Source organism: Mus caroli, unplaced genomic scaffold, assembly GCF_978045245.1.
Source record: "Mus caroli unplaced genomic scaffold, Mus_caroli_1 scaffold_16, whole genome shotgun sequence".
In the NCBI taxonomy this organism is placed as follows: domain Eukaryota; kingdom Metazoa; phylum Chordata; class Mammalia; order Rodentia; family Muridae; genus Mus; species Mus caroli.
The window spans coordinates 93,238,244-93,261,649 of record NW_028227271.1 but is presented as its reverse complement, the minus strand read 5'-3'; the positions used below and the strand labels follow the sequence as shown (position 1 = coordinate 93,261,649).

Genomic DNA, 23,406 nt, shown 5'->3' with positions numbered 1-23,406 from the left:
GAGACCAGCCTGATTTACCTAGCAAGTTCTGGGACAGCCAGGAGTGCATAACAAGATCCTGTCTCAAAAACAATTAAATGGAAACAATTGGTAGCTCGATCCAAGATTGGCTAAGTATGAATGATTCTGCAATCTGACCATTGTTATTTGCTAAGAAGAAATCAGAAAATGAATACATGGTGAAAATAAATTTTTTCTATTTTTCTCATATCTTTTTCCTGGTGATTTTGCCACTGGAAACATATATATTCCATACTAATTCTATAATTATATACTATATAGAATTCTATAACAATGTATATAAAATTTAATAGAAATCTGTATTTCTATTAAAATATAAATTATTTAAAACGGGCATACATTTAATTAAAGCAGGCATATACATGTATATAGTGTTAAAACAGGGAGTTTAGGACTGAAAGGCTGATGAGAAGCACATACACCCCCAAACAGTATGAAATTGGAAGGATTTATCTGTTTCTTTAGGTCACAAACAGGCATGTTTTGACAAGGAACAGTCATGGCTAGATAGCAAGGAATTTTAAAAGGAAATTGATGGCTTCTTGGGAAATGTAAAGAACAGCTTGTCTCTTTCATCTATAGACCAAAATTTGGAGGGAAATACTGCACCGGAGAAAGAAAACGCTATCGCTTATGCAATGTCCACCCCTGCCGCTCAGAAACTCCAACTTTCCGGCAGATGCAGTGCAGTGAATTTGACACAGTCCCCTACAAAAACCAATTCTACCGCTGGTTCCCAGTGTTTAATGCAGGTAAGGGCCACTAAATGTGCACCTTGGATCTGGAGTTTCTCAGAAGCCCTGCAAAGGTCAATAGAGAGAGCTATGCTACCAGGGTTTCTCAGTTGTAGAAGATAGTAACACTGACTGGCTAAACCTGACTATTAAATTTTGAAGTCTGGATATGTACTGGCTTCCCTGTGGGAGATGAACATGACCTTCTTCAAACATGGGAGATGGTTTGCCATAACTGGGACATGGAGAGATTTAGACACTCAGTAGATATTCCAAACAGGTGGGATGAGAGTAACTTCAGAGGAGCCTTCCATGGAAGTAGCTGGCGAGTTTATGTATAAGAGATCTTTCTGTGAAGGAAAGAAAAAGGAAGGCAGTTAAAAGGTCATTCCATAGGGAAGAGAACAGTTCAAAAAAGACAAGATAGCAAGAATGCCTTCGTGAGAAATTGATGCTGAGCCTGACATCAACATGTCCTATATGCAACATAGTACCCAAAGGTTAAAAAGTAAAATCAAAGATCTAAGGGATGTGTGTCAAGGGATGGAGACATAACTAAGCTGGAGAATTTAATGGTAACTGTTGTGGTAAATATTATTGGGGGTTTCTACCCCACCTTAGATCATTTAATTCCCAAATAAAAGACATAAACATTTATGTTCATAATAAACCTTAAAAGCACATCAATCAGCCGGGCGGTGGTGGCGCACGCCTTTAATCCCAGCACTCGGGAGGCAGAGGCAGGCAGATTTCTGAGTTCGAGGCCAGCCTGGTCTACAAAGTGAGTTCCAGGACAGCCAGGGCTACACAGAGAAACCCTGTCTCGAAAAACCAAAAAAAAAAAAAAGCACATCAATCTTCTACACTCTTTTGTCCACTTCTCTGCCACTAACCACAAGACCAAACTTGCCATGTTCTGTCTAGGTCACTTCTACTCCAACTGGCCAGCCCTCATGGCCATTGTCTTACATTCCACCTACCCCATGGTGTCCTTCTCCATTCTCCTCTGTCCTGCACCTCATGGTCTCTGTCTCAGACCCCAAGCCCAGGAACCGAAGCCCTACCTTTAGAAGTTAGTTTGATCATATAATCAAATTTCGATATTAATCTCCATTCATCCCACTAGAAAGAATGCCCTGCAATAATATGTTGTGGGGACTCTGTAACAAGAAGATTTGTTGGCCATTCAATTTGAAGTTTTGGCTGGAGACATTTCTAGCTCAGTCAGTTTCAGAGCTGTCCCCAAGGATCACCTGTTTTGTTACCTGTTTTGGTCTTGAGTTGTTTCTTGTCTGAAGTCCAGATCTTCAGGAGGTCCCCATCTGTCAAATCTGATTTTTATAATTTTGGATGGAATTGAAAACCTTTTCTCCTTTTCTGTTGACATAAACATAAACCCTCTCTCCCAACATAACATAGACTTCATCCAGTAGTTTGAAGTCTTTAAAAGTATAGGCAGATCCAATCTAGCAGTCCCTTTTCTATCTGAGTATGCTCCATTTTGACCTTTCTCAAAACGGATGTATCACACTGCCATTACCATTGAACATATAGCCATTTTTCACTTGATAATTTAAAACATGATTGTGTGGAATACAAATATTTTCTACAATGACAAGCATTTATTATTATTTATTGAGAAAGAATTTCTTTGTGTAGCCTGGGCTATCTTGGATTTGCTCTGTAGATCAGGCTAGCCTTGAATTTATAAGGAACCTATCTTCTGTCTTTGCCTCCCAAATATTGGGATCAATGTCATGAGTTTACTTATTTATTCAGTATTAATGTGCCTTTGAAAACATTTATATCATTTTTTATCTCTTTTTCTTTCTTTTGAGATTATCTATGTGAATTTATTTACCCCATCTTTTTCTCTCTTAATTCAATATCCTTCTCTATATTAAATTTTTCCTCTCCATCTAGTTTATAATGACATTCCTAAGCAATACTGTATTTGCTCAGAGATCTTAGCCCAGGCCATGTGTCACATGCCTGGCCAAGCTGTCACCAGTTCCCCCATGGGACCCCGAGTCTAAGGAGACTGACTGCTCAGAGAAGTGTAACACCCTACTTCATGTTAGGTTTCAATGTTGACCAAGGAATGAAAAAAGAAAGATTTGCCTAACTTAAGGGTATTTGAGGCAAGGGAGTAAAAAGAATAGCTAATCTAACTTATTAGATTTTTGAAATTCCGATGTGCTGATACTGATGAGTCACAGATGGAAGAATCTCACAGTTGGCTGTTAGGGCGATTATAATCAAAGCTGTGGCAAGAAAAGCTCTATAGAGATTTGCCAACTTTGAGTCTCCAAAGTGTCTCAATAGCTAACATTTTTCCTTACCCCTCAGTTCCTGCTGAATGAGGGTAAAACAATTGACTACTGGTGCAACTGAGACATTTTATTATGTAACTCATGACAAAGGTACATGTAGTCAGTGCCAGCTACATCTGTGTTCTGCATGTGTTGTATTGTGTTGGAACTATTGGGGTCACTGATTTTATGGGCCTTTAAGACTAATATACCAACACAATTCCACTGGTTTAATGTCCATCCCTTCACCCACCACCACCTTACACTACATACAGATATAGAATGGGATTTGTATGCAGTATACAGTATATGTATATGTGTACAGTATACATGTATGTGAGTATGTATGTGTGTATGCATGTATGTAATGAATGCTGGTAGGTCAAATAAATTGAGTTGGAACAAAAAGAGTTGGTTCAACTTGAATTTTCGTAGATTTATAAGAAATTCTCATGTGCCTACTGCTTGCTTAGATGGATGTTAGTAATAAATGAGAGTCATTAAAGTAGACAAAGCTTTGATGTGCTTTGAACTGATTGGCTTTTATCACTGGAATTGAATATGCTAATGGATGAACTAACTGGTTATTTGGGATAGAAGCATCAATCCTCTAGCCTAATGGTTTCTCCACAGCTTATGACCTATCCCCTCTCATCTGAATAATAGCTATCTCCTCCAACCCCCAAAAAATACATCAAAATTTTTCCTCATCTTATTTCTATCCTTCATTTCAAGTCTGACATTTCTACTTCTAATGATCACTTCTTAAGATTATTTCCCCCAAATGTTGAGACATATTATTTTAGCAAAATCCAAAGTGCAACCTTTGCCTCAACAATTACCTGAGCTGTTTTTTTGGAAGAGCAGATGAATCACACAGTTTGAAGATAATTTCGTCTAGAAAAACAAGTCTTATTCATTTTTTGTATCTAACAATCACTCTCAGGATCATTGCCAAAAGGTATTGAGTGATTGCATTTCTGCAGAATTGAAAGCAAAACTTTGGCTCAGTAAATTCACTCAGTCATCTGAGCTTGCTGATAAGGTCAGCCAGACAGCAAGCACAAGGAACAGAAGTCACCTGTAACTTGGTCTTAGTGTTTTCACTCAGCCAAATTTAAAGTGCTCCTGAAAGCTACCGGTAAACATCACCTGACAAATGGATGCAGCAGGGCAAGTGAATAAATGTGAAACAATGACAATATTCAACACTGGAGGTTTAGAATCGGTGAGGCTGACATCTGTGTCCTTGAATCTCTGCTACACATGCTCATCAGAATGAAGACCATCCGTTGTCACCCTTGCCTCCTTATTTAGAATTGCATGTCACAGGATAATGGTGTCTATGGACTCCCTCAAATTACCATGAAAGAGAAGCTAGAAATGATGGGGCCAGGCACACAGAACTTTTAACTCAGCATTGCAAATTGTTTAAGGGGCACTAAGCCTTCCATTTAAGCTTCCTCCTTCAGTCAGGGTTCTCTCTAGTCTAAAATATATGCAAACTCTGAAAGGATAAAATCAGTTGGTCTAGTGAAGTGGAAAGGAGGCGAGAGTGGGGGAGGTTCCAGTGGGAAGCAGGGGAGGTAAAGAGGGTAATGGAGAAAAGGGGAGAGGAAAATCTACTAAGACACACCTTGTTTGGAAATGCAATAATGTTATCTAATACACTATATCCTAATTTAAAGATAAATAGATGTTTTTAAAAAGTGGTTGGCCTACATGCTACCTGCTAATTATTTTTGCCACAAATATTAATGGTATTTTTGAGGTTTCACGAACCACACACTTATACTCAACAAACATTTGTTTTTTGTATGTGCAACATATTTCATGTATGTCCATATGGTCTAAGTTTAAAAGATGTATCAATTACATACTAGAAAAGCAGAATGCAGGGAAATTTGGAAATAAGGGTCCCATCATGGAGATGTGTTATGATTATCATGGAGTAAAGGAGACTGTTCAAGTTCTATTGTTTCAGAGCTAAGACACTAGTATGGAAAGGAATCTGTGTTTCATAAACTGTAATGTTCCCAATCAAAGGAAAGAGAAACACATACTCATTATATCATCACACGTAACCTATTTCCAAGAAGTAACCATGGTTAATAGCGCATTTCTGTCTGCACAAGAATTGATTGTCCTTGTCAATTCTGCAGCTTGCTTGATTCACTAAGCATTGATTGTATAATGAAAGTTCACATGTTCCTCTCAGATAAATGCACAGCATCTCATTATAGAAATTCAACTTTAGTTAATTTGTGCATTTCTCTCTAGATAAACATTCCACTGCTCAAAGGATGTTCTTGAATTCTCTCACTAAGGATAATATTTATTTTTGTGACAGCTTGAATTAATGTCTCATGATTAAAATGGCACTCTGTGTTGATCCATACAGAAGATTTTTACTAACAATATTGATCATGCCATAGCCTTTTGCAGTGGTAATGTTCAGTAGTAATCACTCTGTAAGAAGCCAATGCTTCAATGCCTCCAATCACACTGTCCTTTAACACAGCCCACTCTGTGAAGACTAAACTTTGAGTTGGGAATAAAGTCTGTATCTTAATGGTTCAAGTCCAGGGCTTTGTGAAGGAGAATCCCCAAGCCTGAACTTCTCTTTGCATCTTATTGAGCTTATACTCCTTCCCACCCTCTACTCACAGTAGCTGATCAGTAGTTGGCAGGACCTGAATGTCCCTAAGAAGATTGCTCCTGAGGACACTGTACAGCCACAGCCTTAGAACTGTAATAAAGAAGGACTTCTGTTGTTAAGACACAACCAGAATATCATTGAATGAAGGTTCACAGTTACAGTAAAAGAAAGCATGGAGACACTTGCTGTCTGAGCAAGATCTATATTCTTTATGCTAAATGCACAAGACATCAGTTATTTAGAAAAATATGAAAAAAGCATGAACTTAATGCAAGCGTGGTTGGTAGTGAATAATCTAAAGAGATATTGTGTTTGTTTGTAGTAAGAACGGAGTAGCAGTTACAAGTCTCTTGACAATTTGAAGAAATTGAAATGAAAAGCACAAAATGTCAAGTCTACATTTAATGAACTTCAGAAATCCTTAAGCTAATGATGAGGCTGTGGAAATGATGATGCCTATTTGTTGAGCTCCTGTTATATGTTTAGAGCAGAGAGATGAGTGCTTAACATGCAACTGAGGCACAGGAAGATCAAACCCTTTTCTCATGGTAATATTAGATTCTCATGAACTAAAAGATAGGCTTTCACCATGTAGCCTTGGCTGGCCTAGAATGAGGTAGACTAGCCTGGCCTCTGATTCACAGAGATCCATCTTCTTCTGCACCCTCAGTGTTGGGGTTAAAGAGGCTTACCATCACACCCAGCAATAGATAATTGTTTTTAATTATGCAGGAATGCTTCCCTTTTTTTGCATGTGTCCAATTGCAAAATACTGAATCTGATTTCTCAAACTCAAATCAATGTCTTAGTAAGTGGTTCCCTAGATTGACCATAGGAACAGGCATGCTCATCCCTGGGGAAGTCTAACCACTCCCAGGTGGCTGCCCCTACGTGTTTCTTCTCCAGTGAGGTCAGCAGCAGTAGTGCTAATCTCACTACTGTGAGAGGGAATTGACAGTAATATCGGTTTATGTTTTACCTCCATTTTCTGGTTCCATTCACTGGACCTTTGCAAAATAATGTCTTTGACATATTCTCACTTTGTCCATATTTTTAGACAACTATGAACTCAGTTGGTACTCTTTATGTGCATAACCCCTTCCTTCAAGCTTTATATACATGTACCTGATACCTTTGTCCAGTTTGTTCAAACTGCTTAGTATTTAGCGTTCAGATGCTTAGCTCCCGATATCTGTGCATCCTTGCATTGTGTACACTTTTACTTTTGTTACATGGATCACCACATCCTTAAACCAACACACTTAGTGGGATTTGCATCTGATGTTCATCCATTCCAAGTAAGTCTGGTCTCAGCATCAAGAAGTCAACTGCTCGGCCCATAATACACAGATCTAGGAAAACTCTCAAAGGGATTTCTGAAGGAGACAGTCTCAAGTTCTCACCTAAAGTAAATTATAGTCTTGGAGTATAGCTTCATGATAGACTGTTTGCCTAGCATGTAGGAGGCATTCAATTCAATTTCTAACACTGCAGTAAAATATAACACTCAGAACATAACATTCAAGAGAAAAGTACTATTTCACATATTAACCAATAAAAAATTTGAGGCGGTTATGTTTTGAAAGTTATTTGTCTTTCTGTATCATGTATGCAGAATTACACATCCTGCCTTCATTCTCAAGGCAATGAAATCCTGAATGACAAAATGACTTCTAAGTGGGGCTCAAGGTAGACGGATAAGCCTCCTGTGCTAATCAGAGTTCCACTTTGGCAATTTTCATAGTCTTTGCTTCCATGTGCTTCTGTGTAGTTGACTATTTGTATCTAAGTGCTTCTTTGAGTTGGGGGAAATAGGCCTATTCACTAGGGAATATGTTAAGGTGGTGGTGGTGACGTTAGTGCCATGACAAGGGACTGTCTTCCCCCTAGAAGTCAGTTTGCCTGCTGCAGACAGCAAGCTTTATGCTTGCTTGGATCCTGAGTTACCTGTTTTTATTACTGATTTGATAGCTTAATACTCTAATGCTCTAGGCTTTGTTATTTTTATGTGCAGTTCAGTGTAGGATGGAAAGGTCTCCTCATTTTCTTTTTTTTTTTTTTTTTTTTTTTGTTACTAAATTTTATTTTTTTTATTTTTTTTTTCTTTTTTTCCTTTTCCTTTTTATTTTTTTTTTCCCAGTTTTTTTTTTTTTTTAATATTTTTATTACATATTTTCCTCAATTACGTTTCCAATGCTATCCCAAAAGTCCCCCATAGCGCCCTCCCCACTTCCCTATCCACCCATTCCCATTCTTTTGGCCCTGGCATTCCCCTATATTGGGGCATATAAAGTTTGCAAGTCCAATGGGCCTCTCTTTCCATTGATGGCTGACTAGGCCATCTTTCGATACATATGCAGCTAGAGACAAGAGCTCCGGGGTTCTAGTTAGTACATCATGTTGTTCCAACAATAGGGTTGCAGATCCCTTTAGCTCCTTGGGTACTTACTCTAGCTTCTCCATTGGGAGCCCTGTGATACATCCAATAGCTGACTGTGAACATCCACTCCTGTGTTTGCTAGGCCCCAGCATCGTCTCACAAGAGACAGCTATATTTGGGTCCTTTCAGCAAAATCTTGCTAGTGTATGCAATGGTGTCAGCGTTTAGAAGTTGATTATGGGATGGATCCCTGGATACGGCAGTCTCTAAATGGTCCATCCTTTCATCACCGCTACGAACTTTGTCTCTGTAACTCCTTCCCTGGGTGTTTTGTTCCCAATTCTGAGAAGGTGCACAGTGTCCACACTTTGGTCTTCATTCTTCTTGAGTTTCATGCGTTTAGCAAATTGTATCTTAAATCTTGGGTATCCTAAGTTTTGGGCTAATATCCACTTATCAGTGAATACATATTGTGTGAGTTCTTTTGTGATTGTGTTACTTCACTCAAGATGATGCCCTCCAGGTCCATCCATTTGGCTAGGAATTTCATAAATTCATTCTTTTTAATAGCTGAGTAGTACTCCATTGTGTAAATGTACCATAATTTCTGTATCCATTCCTCTGTTGAGGGACATCTGGGTTCTTTCCAGCTTCTGGCTATTATAAATAGGGCTGCTATGAACATAGTGGAACATGTGTCCTTTTTACCGGTTGGGACATCTTCTGGATATATGCCCAGGAGAGGTATTGCTGGATCCTCCGGTAGTACTATGTCCAATTTTCTGAGGAACCGCCAGACTGATTTCCAGAGTGGTTGTACAAGCTTGCAATCCCACCAACAATGGAGGAGTGTTCCTCTTTCTCCACATCCTCGCCAGCAACTGCTGTCACCTGAATTTTTGATCTTAGCCATTCTGACTGGTGTGAGGTGGAATCTCAGGGTTGTTTTGATTTGCATTTCCCTGATGATTAAGGATGTTGAACATTTTTTCAGGTGTTTCTCTGCCATTCGGTATTCCTCAGGCGAGAATTCTTTGTTCAGTTCTGAGCCCCATTTTTTAATGGGGTTATTTGACTTTCTGGAGTCCACCTTCTTGAGTTCTTTATATATATTGGATATTAGTCCCTTATCTGATTTAGGATAGGTGAAGATCCTTTCCCAATCTGTTGGTGGTTTTTTTGTCTTATTGATGGTGTCTTTAGCCTTGCAGAAGCTTTGTAGTTTCATGAGGTCCCACTTGTCAATTCTCGATCTTACAGCACAAGCCATTACTGTTCTATTCAGGAATTTTTCCCCTGTGCCCATATCTTCAAGGCTTTTCCCCACTTTCTCCTCTATAAGTTTCAGTGTCTCTGGTTTTATGTGAAGTTCCTTGATCCACTTAGACTTGACCTTAGTACAAGGAGATAGGAATGGATCGATTCGCATTCTTCTACATGTTAACAACCAGTTGTGCCAGCACCATTTGTTGAAAATGCTGTCTTTCTTCCACTGGATGTTTTTAGCTCCCTTGTCGAAGATCAAGTGACCGTAGGTGTGTGGGTTCATTTCTGGGTCTTCAATTCTATTCCATTGGTCTATTTGTCTGTCACTATACCAGTACCATGCAGTTTTTATCACAATTGCTCTGTAGTAGAGCTTTAGGTCCGGCATGGTGATTCCACCAGAGGTTCTTTTATCCTTGAGAAGAGTTTTTGCTATCCTAGGTTTTTTGTTATTCCAGATGAATTTGCAGATTGCACTTTCTAATTCGTTGAAGAATTGATTTGGAATTTTGATGGGGATTGCATTGAATCTGTAGATTGCTTTTGGCAAGATAGCCATTTTTACAATGTTGATCCTGCCAATCCATGAGCATGGGAGATCTTTCCATCTTCTGAGATCTTCTATAATTTCTTTCTTCAGAGACTTGAAGTTTTTATTATACAGATCTTTCACTTCCTTAGTTAGAGTCACGCCAAGATATTTTATATTATTTGTGACTATTGAGAAGGGTGTTGTTTCCCTAATTTCTTTCTCAGCCTGTTTATTCTTTGTGTAGAGAAAGGCCATTGATTTGTTTGAGTTAATTTTATATCCAGCTACTTCACCGAAGCTGTTTATCAGGCTTAGGAGTTCTCTGGTGGAATTTTTAGGGTCACTTATATATACTATCATATCATCTGCAAAAAGTGATATTTTGACTTCATCTTTTCCAATTTGTATCCCTTTGATCTCCTTTTGTTGTCGAATTGCTCTGGCTAGGACTTCAAGTACAATGTTGAATAGGTATGGAGAAAGTGGACAGCCTTGTCTAGTCCCTGATTTTAGAGGGATTGCTTCAAGCTTCTGACCATTTACTTTGATGTTGGCTACTGGTTTGCTGTAGATTGCTTTTATCATGTTTAGGTATGGGCCTTGAATTCCTGATCTTTCCAAGACTTTTATCATGAATGGGTGTTGGATCTTGTCAAATGCTTTTTCCGCATCTAACGAGATGACCATGTGGTTTTTGTCTTTGAGTTTGTTTATATACTGGATTACGTTGATGGATTTCCGTATATTGAACCATCCCTGCATCCCTGGGATGAAACCTACTTGGTCAGGATGGATGATTGTTTTGACGTGTTCTTGGATTCGGTTAGCAAGAATTTTATTGAGGATTTTTGCATCAATATTCATAAGGGATATTGGTCTGAAGTTTTCTATCTTTGTTGGGTCTTTTTGTGGTTTAGGTATCAGAGTAATTGTGGCTTCATAGAATGAGTTGGGTAGAGTACCTTCTGTTTCTATTTTGTGGAATAGTTTGTGAAGAACTGGGATTAGATCTTCTTTGAAGGTCTGATAGAACTCTGCACTAAACCCATCTGGTCCTGGGCTTTTTTTGGTTGGGAGACTATTAATGACTGCTTCTATTTCTTTGGGGGATATAGGGCTGTTTAGATCATTAACCTGATCTTGATTCAACTTTGGTACCTGGTATCTGTCTAGGAACTTCTCCATTTCATCCAGGTTCTCCAGTTTTGTTGAGTATAGCCTTTGGTAGAAGGATCTGATGGTGTTTTGGATGTCTTCAGGATCTGTTGTTATGTCTCCTTTTTCATTTCTGATTTTGTTAATTAGGATGCTTTCCCTGTGCCCTCTAGTGAGTCTGGCTAAGGGTTTATCTATCTTGTTGATTTTCTCAAAGAACCAGCTCCTTGATTGGTTGATTCTTTGAATAGTTTTTCTTGTTTCCACTTGGTTGATTTCACCCCTGAGTTTGATTATTTCCTGCCGTCTACTCCTCTTGGGTGAATTTGCTTCCTTTTGTTCTAGTGCTTTTAGGTGTGTTGTCAAGCTGCTAATGTGTGCTCTTTCTAGTTTCCTTTTGGAGGCGCTCAGAGCTATGAGTTTTCCTCTTAGAAATGCTTTCATTGCGTCCCATAAGTTTGGGTATGTTGTGGCTTCATTTTCATTGAACTCTAAAAAGTCCTTAATTTCTTTCTTTATTCCTTCCTTGACCAAGGTATCATTGAGAAGAGTGTTGTTCAGTTTCCACGTGAAGGTTGGCTTTCTATTATTTATTTTGTTATTGAAGATCAGCCTTAGTCCATGGTGATCTGATAGGATGCATGGGACAATTTCAATGTTTTTGTATCTGTTGAGTCCTGTTTTGTGCCCAATTACGTGGTCAATTTTGGAGAAGGTACCATGAGGTGCTGAGAAGAAGGTGTATCCTTTTGTTTTAGGGTAAAATGTTCTGTAGATATCTGCCAGATCCATTTGATCCATAACTTCTGTTAGTTTCACTGTGTCCCTGTTTAGTTTCTGTTTCCATGATCTGTCCATTGGTGAAAGTGGTGTGTTGAAGTCTCCCACTATTATTGTATGAGGTGCAATGTGTGCTTTGAGATTTACTAAAGTTTCTTTAATGAATGAGGCTGCCTTTGTATTTGGAGCATAGATATTCAGGATTGATAGTTCCTCTTGGAGGATTTTACCTTTAATGAGTATGAAGTGCCCCTCCCTGTCTTTTTTGATGACTTTGGGTTGGAAGTCAATCTTATCTGATATTAGAATGGCTACTCCAGCTTGTTTCTTCAGACCATTTGCTTGGAAAATTGTTTTCCAGCCTTTCATTCTGAGGTAGTGTCTATCTTTTTCTCTGAGATGAGTTTCTTGTAAGCAGCAAAATGTTGGGTCTTGTTTGTGTAGCCAGTTTGTTAGTCTATGTCTTTTTATCGGGGAGTTGAGTCCATTGATATTAAGAGATATTAAGGAAAAGTAATTGTTGTTTCCTGTTATTTTTGTTGTTAAAGTTGGCATTCTGTTCTTGTGGCTGTCTTCTTTTAGGTTTGTTGAGGGATTACCTTCTTGTTGTTTCTAGGGCGTGGTTCCTGTCCTTGTATTGGTTTTTTTCTGTTATTATCCTTTGAAGGGCTGGATTCGTGGAGAGATAATGTGTGAATTTGGTTTTGTCGTGGAATACTTTGGTTTCTCCATCTATGTTAATTGAGAGTTTGGCTGGGTATAGTAGCCTGGGCTGGAATTTGTGTTCTTTTAGTGTCTGTATAACATCTGTCCAGGATCTTCTGGCTTTCATAGTCTCTGGTGAAAAATCTGGTGTAATTCTGATAGGCTTGCCTTTATATGTTACTTGGCCTTTTTCTCTTGCTGCTTTTAGTATTCTATCTTTATTTAGTGCATTTGTTGTTCTGATTATTATGTGTCGGGAGGTATTTCTTTTCTGGTCCAGCCTATTTGGAGTTCTGTAGGCTTCTTGTATGTTCATGGGCATCTCTTTCTTTAGATTTGGGAAGTTTTCTTCTATAATTTTGTTGAAGATGTTTGCTGGTCCTTTGAGTTGAAAATCTTCATTCTCATCCACTCCTATTATCCGTAGGTTTGGTCTTCTCATTGTGTCCTGTATTTCCTGGATGTTTTGAGTTAGGATCTTTTTGCATTTTCCATTTTCCTTGATTGTTGTGCCCATGTTCTCTATGGAATCTTCTGCACCTGAGATTCTCTCTTCCATCTCTTGTATTCTGTTGCTGATGCTTGCATCTATGGTTCCAGATTTCTTTCCTAGGGTTTCTATCTCCAGTGTTGCCTCATTTTGGGTTTTCTTTATTGTGTCTACTTCCCTTTTTAGGTCTAGTATGGTTTTGTTCATTTCCATCATCTGATTGGATGTGTTTTCCTGTTTCTCTTTAAGGACTTCTACCAGTTTGGTTGTGTTTTCCTGTTTTTCTTTAAGGACTTGTAACTCTTTAGCCATGTTCTCCTGTAGTTCTTTAAAGTCCTTCTTGATGTCCTCTACCATCATCATGAGATATGCTTTTAAATCCAGGTCTAGTTTTTCAGGTGTGTTGGGGTGCCCTGGACTGGGCGAAGTGGGAGTGCTGGGTCCTGATGATGGTGAGTGGTCTTGGTTTCTGTTAGTAAGATTCTTACCTTTACCTCTCGCCATCTGGTAATCTCTGGAGTTGTTATAGTTGTCTCTGTTCCGAGGTTGTTCTTCTGGGGATTCTGAGTATCCTCTGTCAGCAGACCTGTACAGACTAAGTTCGGCGGAGTCCCGGAGCCAAGATGGCGCTCCCTGCAGGGCAGGTCACTGTTCTCCGGCTGGGAGGGTGTCGGATGTCTGCGGCCCCAAAAGGGTGCTGCCTCAGCGGTTCTGTGGCTCCCGCCTGTCCCAGAAGCTGTCTGCCTCTGTGGTCCTCACTCTGTCCTGTGCAGACTAAGTTCGGCGGAGTCCCGGAGCCAAGATGGCACTCTCTGCAGGGCAGGTCTCTGTCCTCAGGCTGGGAGGGTGCCGGATGTCTGCGGCCCCAAAAGGGTGCTGCCTCAGCGGCTCTGTGGCTCCTGCCTGTCCCAGAAGCTGTCTGCCCCCGTGGTCCCCACTCTGACCTGTAGAGACTAAGCTTGGCGGAGTCCCGGAGCCAAGATGGCGCTCTCTGCAGGGCAGGTCTCTGTCCTCCGGCTGGGAGGGTGCCGGAAGTCTGCGGCCCCAAAAGGGTGCTGCCTCAGCGGCTCTGTGGCTCCTGCCTGTCCCAGAAGCCGTCTGCCCCCGTGGTCCCCACTCTGACCTGTAGAGACTAAGGTCGGCGGAGTCCCGGAGCCAAGATGGCGCTCTCTGCAGGGCAGGTCACTGTCCTCCGACTTTGAGGGTGCCGGATGTCTGCGGCCCCAAAAGGGTGCTGCCTCAGCGGCTCTGTGGCTCCTGCCTGTCCCAGAAGCTGTCTGCCCCCGTGGTCCCCACTCTGACCTGTAGAGACTAAGCTTGGCAGAGTCCCGGAGCCAAGATGGCGCTCCCTGCAGGGCAGGTCACTGTCCTCCGACTGGGAGGGTGCCGGATGTCTGCGGCCCCAAAAGGGTGCTGCCTCAGTGGCTCTGTGGCTCCCGCCTGTCCCAGAAGCTGTCTGCCTCTGTGGTCCTCACTCTAACCTGTAGACTAAGTTCGGGGAGTCCCGGAGCCAAGATGGCGCTCTCTGCAGGGCAGGTCTCTGTCCTCCGGCTGGGAGGGTGCCGGAAGTCTGCGGCCCCAAAAGGGTGCTGCCTCAGCGGCTCTGTGGCTCCTGCCTGTCCCAGAAGCCGTCTGCCCCCGTGGTCCCCACTCTGACCTGTAGAGACTAAGCTCGGCGGAGTCCCGGAGCCAAGATGGCGCTCTCTGCAGGGCAGGTCACTGTCCTCCGACTGGGAGGGTGCCGGATGTCTGCGGCCCCAAAAGGGTGCTGCCTCAGCGGCTCTGTGGCTCCCGCCTGTCCCAGAAGCTGTCTGCCTCTGTGGTCCTCACTCTAACCTGTAGACTAAGTTCGGGGAGTCCCGGAGCCAAGATGGCGCTCTCTGCAGGGCAGGTCTCTGTCCTCCGGCTGGGAGGGTGCCGGAAGTCTGCGGCCCCAAAAGGGTGCTGCCTCAGCGGCTCTGTGGCTCCTGCCTGTCCCAGAAGCCGTCTGCCCCCGTGGTCCCCACTCTGACCTGTAGAGACTAAGCTCGGCGGAGTCCCGGAGCCAAGATGGCGCTCTCTGCAGGGCAGGTCACTGTCCTCCGACTGGGAGGGTGCCGGATGTCTGCGGCCCCAAAAGGGTGCTGCCTCAGCGGCTCTGTGGCTCCTGCCTGTCCCAGAAGCTGTCTGCCCCCGTGGTCCCCACTCTGACCTGTAGAGACTAAGCTCGGTGGAGTCCCGGAGCCAAGATGGCGCTCTCTGCAGGGCAGGTCACTGTCCTCCGACTGGGAGGGTGCCGGATGTCTGCGGCCCCAAAAGGGTGCTGCCTCAGCGGCTCTGTGGCTCCCGCCTGTCCCAGAAGCTGTCTGCCTCTGTGGTCCTCACTCTAACCTGTCGACTAAGTTCGGGGAGTCCCGGAGCCAAGATGGCGCTCTCTGCAGGGCAGGTCTCTGTCCTCCGGCTGGGAGGGTGCCGGAAGTCTGCGGCCCCAAAAGGGTGCTGCCTCAGCGGCTCTGTGGCTCCTGCCTGTCCCAGAAGCCGTCTGCCCCCGTGGTCCCCACTCTGACCTGTAGAGACTAAGCTCGGCGGAGTCCCGGAGCCAAGATGGCGCTCTCTGCAGGGCAGGTCACTGTCCTCCGACTGGGAGGGTGCCGGATGTCTGCGGCCCCAAAAGGGTGCTGCCTCAGCGGCTCTGTGGCTCCTGCCTGTCCCAGAAGCTGTCTGCCCCCGTGGTCCCCACTCTGACCTGTAGAGACCGGTCTCCTCATTTTCAACAGAAGGTAGATAGTATTTTCATCCAACCTCACAAATGTAACTAGTTATAAAAGTTTTGACAAAGAGAGGAACAAAAAGGGTCCACATTTTATCTAGTGTGTCAGAAAGTCAAAGGGGGTTGTAAATGGTACCCGTAGGTCAGGAGTCCACGGGAATCCTGAGGAAGGGTCTGAACTACAGAGTTAACTCGGAGGGATTTCTCTGTTTTCTCAATTCAGCACATCCTTGTGAGCTGTACTGCAGACCCATAGATGAACAGTTTTCTGAGAGAATGCTGGAAGCTGTCATTGATGGCACCCCATGCTTCGAAGGTGGCAACAGCAGAAATGTCTGTATTAATGGCATATGTAAGGTATTGGGTATGTTTCCTTAATCTACAACTTTACAAAATGATGGTTTTAAAAATTTATGAAGTCGGGTGTCATTTGTACTTTTATGGTATTTACTTGAATCTTTTTTTTTAATTAATATGTGATCAGAAACACAAGGAGATAAGCCCTCTCAGCATCATTAAAGTCACAGTTTAATCTGAATAACTTTTTCCAGCTGATATTTAATTCATTGACATCCTAATGAGCACAATGATATTACTTTACACACTGAACAGAGACAAGCTGGGCTTTATATCGAATCTGTTAATTCAGACTCCTGTGATAGAGACACTGGTATGTTCAAAGCTCCGAGCTTCATTATCATACGCAGCCAGAAGTGGGAACTGTAGTCACCAGAAAGGTAATGCTACATCTGACTTTTAGACCTGACTAATTTTGCATGTATAAAAATACCATTTTATGCTCTTCCGGTCAGAAAAGCACCGAGGTAGCTAGGGCGCAGGGTCGGCTGACACTCGCCAGCTACCCACGACCCCCGCCACAGGATTTTGAGACTGCTGGTGAGTGGAACACAGCTTCTGCTCCAATCTTTAAACAGTGACAACGACAACAACTAACCCCAGAGATTACCAGATGGTGAAAGGTAAACATAATAATCTTACTAACAGAAACCAAGACCACTCACCATCATCAGAACCCAGCACTCCCACTTCGCCCAGTCCAGGGCACCCCAACACACCAGAAAAGCTAGACATGGATCTAAAAGCATATCTCCTGATGATGGTAGAGGACTTCAAGAAGGACTTTAATAACACACTTAAAGAAATACAGGAGAACACTGCTAAACAGGTAGAAGACATTAAAGAGGAAGAACAAAAATCCCTTAAAGAATTGCAGGAGAACACTGCTAAAGAGTTACAAATCCTTAAAGAAAAACAGGATAACATAATCAAACAGGTAGAAGTCCTTAATGAAAAACAGGAAAACACATCCAAACAGATGATGGAAATGAACAAAACCATACTAGACCTAAAAAGGGAAGTAGGCACAATAAAGAAAACCCAAAATGAGGCAACACTGGAGATAGAAACCCTAGGAAAGAAATCTGGAACCATAGATACGAGCATCAGCAACAGAATACAAGAGATGGAAGAGAGAATCTCAGGTGCAGAAGATTCCATAGAGAACATTGGCACAACAATCAAGGAAAATGTAAAATGCAAAAAGATCCTAACTCAAAACATCCAAGAAATACAGGACACAATGAGAAGACCAAACCTACGGATAATAGGAGTGGATGAGAATGAAGATTTTCAACTCAAAGGACCAGCAAACATCTTCAACAAAATTATAGAAGAAAACTTCCCAAATCTAAAGAAAGAGATGCCCATGAACATACAAGAAGCCTACAGAACTCCAAATAGACTGGACCAGAAAAGAAATACCTCCCGACACATAATAATCAGAACAACAAATGCTCTAAATAAAGACAGAATACTAAAAGCAGTAAGAGAAAAAGGCCAAGTAACATATAAAGGCAAGCCTATCAGAATTACACCAGATTTTTCACCAGAGACTATGAAAGCCAGAAGATCCTGGACGGATGTTATACAGACACTAAAAGAACACAAATTCCAGCCCAGGCTACTATACCCAGCCAAACTCTCAATTAGCATAGATGGAGAAACCAAAGTATTCCACGACAAAACCAAATTCACACATTATCTCTCCACGAATCCAGCCCTTCAAAGGATAATAACAGAAAAAAAACCAATACAAGGACAGGAACCACGCCCTAGAAACAACAAGAAGGTAATCCCTCAACAAACCTAAAAGAAGACAGCCACAAGAACAGAATGCCAACTTTAACAACAAAAATAACAGGAAACAACAATTACTTTTCCTTAATATCTCTTAATATCAATGGACTCAACTCCCCGATAAAAAGACATAGACTAACAAACTGGCTACACAAACAAGACCCAACATTTTGCTGCTTACAGGAAACTCATCTCAGAGAAAAAGATAGACACTACCTCAGAATGAAAGGCTGGAAAACAATTTTCCAAGCAAATGGTATGAAGAAACAAGCTGGAGTAGCCATTCTAATATCTGAGAAGATTGACTTCCAACCCAAAGTCATTAAAAAAGACAGGGAGGGACACTTCATACTCATCAAAGGTAAAATCCTCCAAGAGGAACTATCAATCCTGAATATCTATGCTCCAAATACAAAGGCAGCCACATTCATTAAAGAAACTTTAGTAAATCTCAAAGCACACATTGCACCTCATACAATAATAGTGGGAGACTTCAACACACCACTTTCACCAATGGACAGATCATGGAAACAGAAACTAAACAGGGACACAGAGAAACTAAGAGAAATTATGAATCAAATGGATCTGGCAGATATCTACAGAACATTCTATCCTAAAACAAAAGGATATACCTTCTTCTTAGCACCTCATGGTACCCTCTCCAAAACTGACCACATAATTGGTCACAAAACAGGCCTCAACAGATACAAAAATATTGAAATTGTCCCATGCATCCTATCAGATCACCATGGACTAAGGCTGATCTTCAATAACAAAATAACTAATAGAAAGCCAACCTTCACGTGGAAACTGAACAACACTCTTCTCAATGATACCTTGGTCAAGGAAGGAATAAAGAAAGAAATAAAAGACTTTTTAGAGTTCAATGAAAATGAAGCCACAACATACCCAAACTTATGGGACGCAATGAAAGCATTTCAAAGAGGAAAACTCATAGCTCTGAGTGCCTCCAAAAGGAAACTAGAGAGAGCACACATAGAGAGAGCAGCTTGACAACATACCTAAAAGCACTAGAACAAAAGGAAGCAAATTCACCCAAGAGGAGTAGACGGCAGGAAATAATCAAACTCAGGGGCGAAATCAACCAAGTGGAAACAAGAAGAACTATTCAAAGAATCAACCAATCAAGGAGCTGGTTCTTTGAGAAAATCAACAAGATAGATAAACCCTTAGCCAGACTCACTAGAGGGCACAGGGAAAGCATCCTAATTAACAAAATCAGAAATGAAAAAGGAGACATAACAACAGATCCTGAAGACATCCAAAACACCATCAGATCCTTCTACCAAAGGCTATACTCAACAAAACTGGAGAACCTGGATGAAATGGAGAAGTTCCTAGACAGATACCAGGTACCAAAGTTGAATCAAGATCAGGTTAATGATCTAAACAGCCCTATATCCCCCAAAGAAATAGAAGCAGTCATTAATAGTCTCCCAACTAAAAAAGCCCAGGACCAGATGGGTTTAGTGCAGAGTTCTATCAGACCTTCAAAGAAGATCTAATCCCAGTTCTTCACAAACTATTCCACAAAATAGAAACAGAAGGTACTCTACCCAACTCATTCTATGAAGCCACAATTACTCTGATACCTAAACCACAAAAAGACCCAACAAAGATAGAAAACTTCAGACCAATATCCCTTATGAATATTGATGCAAAAATCCTCAATAAAGTTCTTGCTAATCGAATCCAAGAACACATCAAAATAATCATCCATCCTGACCAAGTAGGTTTCATCCCAGGGATGCAAGGGTGGTTCAATATACGGAAATCTATCAACATAATCCAGTATATAAAGAAACTCAAAGACAAAAACCACATGGTCATCTCGTTAGATGCAGAAAAAGCATTTGACAAGATCCAACACCCATTCATGATAAAAGTCTTGGAAAGATCAGGAATTCAAGGCCCATACCTAAACATGATAAAAGCGATCTACAGCAAACCAGTAGTCAACATCAAAGTAAATGGTGAGAAGCATGAAGCAATCCCTCTAAAATCAGGGACTAGACAAGGCTGTCCACTTTCTCCATACCTATTCAACATTGTACTTGAAGTCCTAGCCAGAGCAATTCGACAACAAAAGGAGATCAAAGGGATACAAATTGGAAAAGATGAAGTCAAAATATCACTCTTTGCAGATGATATGATAGTATATATAAGTGACCCTAAAAATTCCACCAGAGAACTCCTAAGCCTGATAAACAGCTTCGGTGAAGTAGCTGGATATAAAATTAACTCAAACAAATCAATGGCCTTTCTCTACACAAAGAATAAACAGGCTGAGAAAGAAATTAGGGAAACAACACCCTTCTCAATAGTCACAAATAATATAAAATATCTTGGCGTGACTCTAACTAAGGAAGTGAAAGATCTGTATAATAAAAACTTCAAGTCTCTGAAGAAAGAAATTATAGAAGATCTAAGAAGATGGAAAGATCTCCCATGCTCATGGATTGGCAGGATCAACATTGTAAAAATGGCTATCTTGCCAAAAGCAATCTACAGATTCAATGCAATCCCCATCAAAATTCCAAATCAATTCTTCAACGAATTAGAAATTGCAATCTGCAAATTCATCTGGAATAACAAAAAACCTAGGATAGCAAAAACTCTTCTCAAGGATAAAAGAACCTCTGGTGGAATTACCATGCCGGACCTAAAGCTTTACTACGGAGCAATTGTGATAAAAAACTGCATGCTACTGGTATAGTGACAGACAAATAGACCAATGGAATAGAATTGAAGACCCAGAAATGAACCCACACACCTACGGTCACTTGATCTTCGACAAGGGAGCTAAAAACATCCAGTGGAAGAAAGACAGCATTTTCAACAAATGGTGCTGGCACAACTGGTTGTTAACATGTAGAAGAATGCGAATCGATCCATTCCTATCTCCTTGTACTAAGGTCAAGTCTAAGTGGATCAAGGAACTACACATAAAACCAGAGACACTGAAACTTATAGAGGAGAAAGTGGGGAAAAGCCTTGAAGATATGGGCACAGGGGAAAAATTCCTGAATAGAACAGTATTGGCTTGTGCTGTAAGATCGAGAATTGACAAGTGGGACCTCATGAAACTGCAAAGCTTCTGCAAGGCTAAAGACACCATCAATAAGACAAAAAAAACCACCAACAGATTGGGAAAGGATCTTCACCTATCCTAAATCAGATAAGGGACTAATATCCAATATATATAAAGAACTCAAGAAGGTGGACTCCAGAAAGTCAAATAACCCCGTTAAAAAATGGGGCTCAGAACTGAACAAAGAATTCTCACCTGAGGAATACCGAATGGCAGAGAAGCACCTGAAAAAATGTTCAACATCCTTAATCATCAGGGAAATGCAAATCAAAACAACCCTGAGATTCCACCTCACACCAGTCAGAATGGCTAAGATCAAAAATTCAGGTGACAGCAGATGCTGGCGAGGATGTGGAGAAAGAGGAACACTCCTCCATTGTTGGTGGGATTGCAAGCTGGTACAACCACTCTGGAAATCAGTCTGGCGGTTCCTCAGAAAATTGGACATAGTACTACCGGAGGATCCAGCAATACCTCTCCTGGGCATATATCCAGAAGATGTCCCAACCGGTAAGAAGGACACATGCTCCACTATGTTCATAGCAGCCCTATTTATAATAGCCAGAAGCTGGAAAGAACCCAGATGTCCCTCAACAGAGGAATGGATACAGAAATTATGGTACATTTACACAATGGAGTACTACTCAGCTATTAAAAAGAATGAATTTATGAAATTCCTAGCCAAATGGATGGACCTGGAGGGCATCATCTTGAGTGAAGTAACACAATCACAAAAGAACTCACACAATATGTATTCACTGATAAGTGGATATTAGCCCAAAACTTAGGATACCCAAGATATGAGATACAATTTGCTAAACGCATGAAACTCAAGAAGAATGAAGACCAAAGTGTGGACACTGTGCCCCTTCTTAGAATTGGGAACAAAACACCCAGGGAAGGAGTTACAGAGACAAAGTTCGTAGCTGTGATGAAAGGATGGACCATTTAGAGACTGCCGTATCCAGGGATCCATCCCATAAGCAGCTTCTAAATGCTGACACCATTGCATACACTAGCAAGATTTTGCTGAAAGGACCCAAATATAGCTGTCTCTTGTGAGACGATGCCGGGGCCTAGCAAACACAGGAGTGGATGTTCACAGTCAGCTATTGGATGTATCACAGGGCTCCCAATGGAGAATCTAGAGAAAGTACCCAAGCAGCTAAAGGGATCTGCAACCCTATTGTTGGAACAACATGATGTACTAACCAGAACCCTGGAGCTCTTGTCTCTAGCTGCATATGTATCGAAAGATGGCCTAGTCGGCCATCAATGGGAAGAGAGGCCCATTGGACTTGCAAACTTTATATGCCCCAATATAGGGGAATGCCAGGGCCAAAAGAATGGGAATGGGTGGGTAAGGAAGTGGGGGGCGCTATGGGGGACTTTTGGGATAGCATTGGAAATGTAATTGAGGAAAATATGTAATAAAAATATTAAAAATTTAAAAAAATACCATTTTATTTTGCATATGAAAACCAATGTTTTGAGCAAAATATGAGGAGTCTTGGTTGTCTCTACTGAAATCAACTAAATTAACATAATAGAATAAACCAATTCCTGTCAGTTTGTTTTTTCTTCCTAAAAGTCAGTTAAGGACTTTTGATGAACTCTGTTTAGTTTCTGTAGAGCCACACTAAGTGTTTATGTCAAAAGCTTAGGTCAAATAAAATATACACAGTAGCCTAGATACAATTTATCCTCCCAAGATCTAGATTGTAGTATGTATTTTTTAGTATTATTAGTCTCCTTACTCTATTGTTATAGTTTCAGAAATTAACTAAAAACTAAATGTTTCAGATACAAAGTGTGCGTGGCAAAAATGTAAGCCCTTGGGCTGGTGAGATGGCTCAGTGGATAAGAGCACCCGACTGCTCTTCCAAAGGTCTGGAGTTCAAATCCCAGCAACCACATGGTGGCTCACAACCATCTGTAACGAGATCTGACTCCCTCTTCTGGAGTGTCTGAAGACAACTACATGTACTTACATATAATAAATAAATAAATCTTAAAAAAAATGTAAGCCCTTGATTCTTCTATAGGTATTATGGAGTTTTCTCGAATCCCACTTGTGGTTTAATTAAGACACTGAGCCATCTATATAGTTTAAAGCTGGTAGCCTTTTGTTGGGGCAATCTCTCAGTTAGCTATCTAAACTTATCCTGACTTCTATCCTATCTCATCACTTGGGGTTGTCTCCCACTGATTTGCATTCTCACTCCCAGCCCTCTCCCATCCTCCCCTTTCCCCACACCTGGCAACCATCACCATCCTTCCTCACCCTCTTTCCACACAGTTCTCTCTCCTTTCCATCCACATCTCATGACTATTTGTCTCCCCTTCTAAGTGAG

At 41.4% G+C, this 23,406-nt stretch overlaps 1 protein-coding gene across 1 annotated transcript in view; it reads left to right on the top strand.

Moving 5' to 3' along the window:
* Adamts12 (ADAM metallopeptidase with thrombospondin type 1 motif 12) overlaps positions 1-23,406 on the top strand; it is a 315,274-nt gene that overhangs the window by 204,457 nt on the left and 87,411 nt on the right. Inside the window, exons 12-13 of the mRNA XM_085831415.1 lie at positions 604-773; positions 16,007-16,140. Coding sequence (XP_085687541.1) covers positions 604-773; positions 16,007-16,140 — 304 coding nt within the window. The remainder of the gene's footprint in view (positions 1-603; positions 774-16,006; positions 16,141-23,406) is intronic.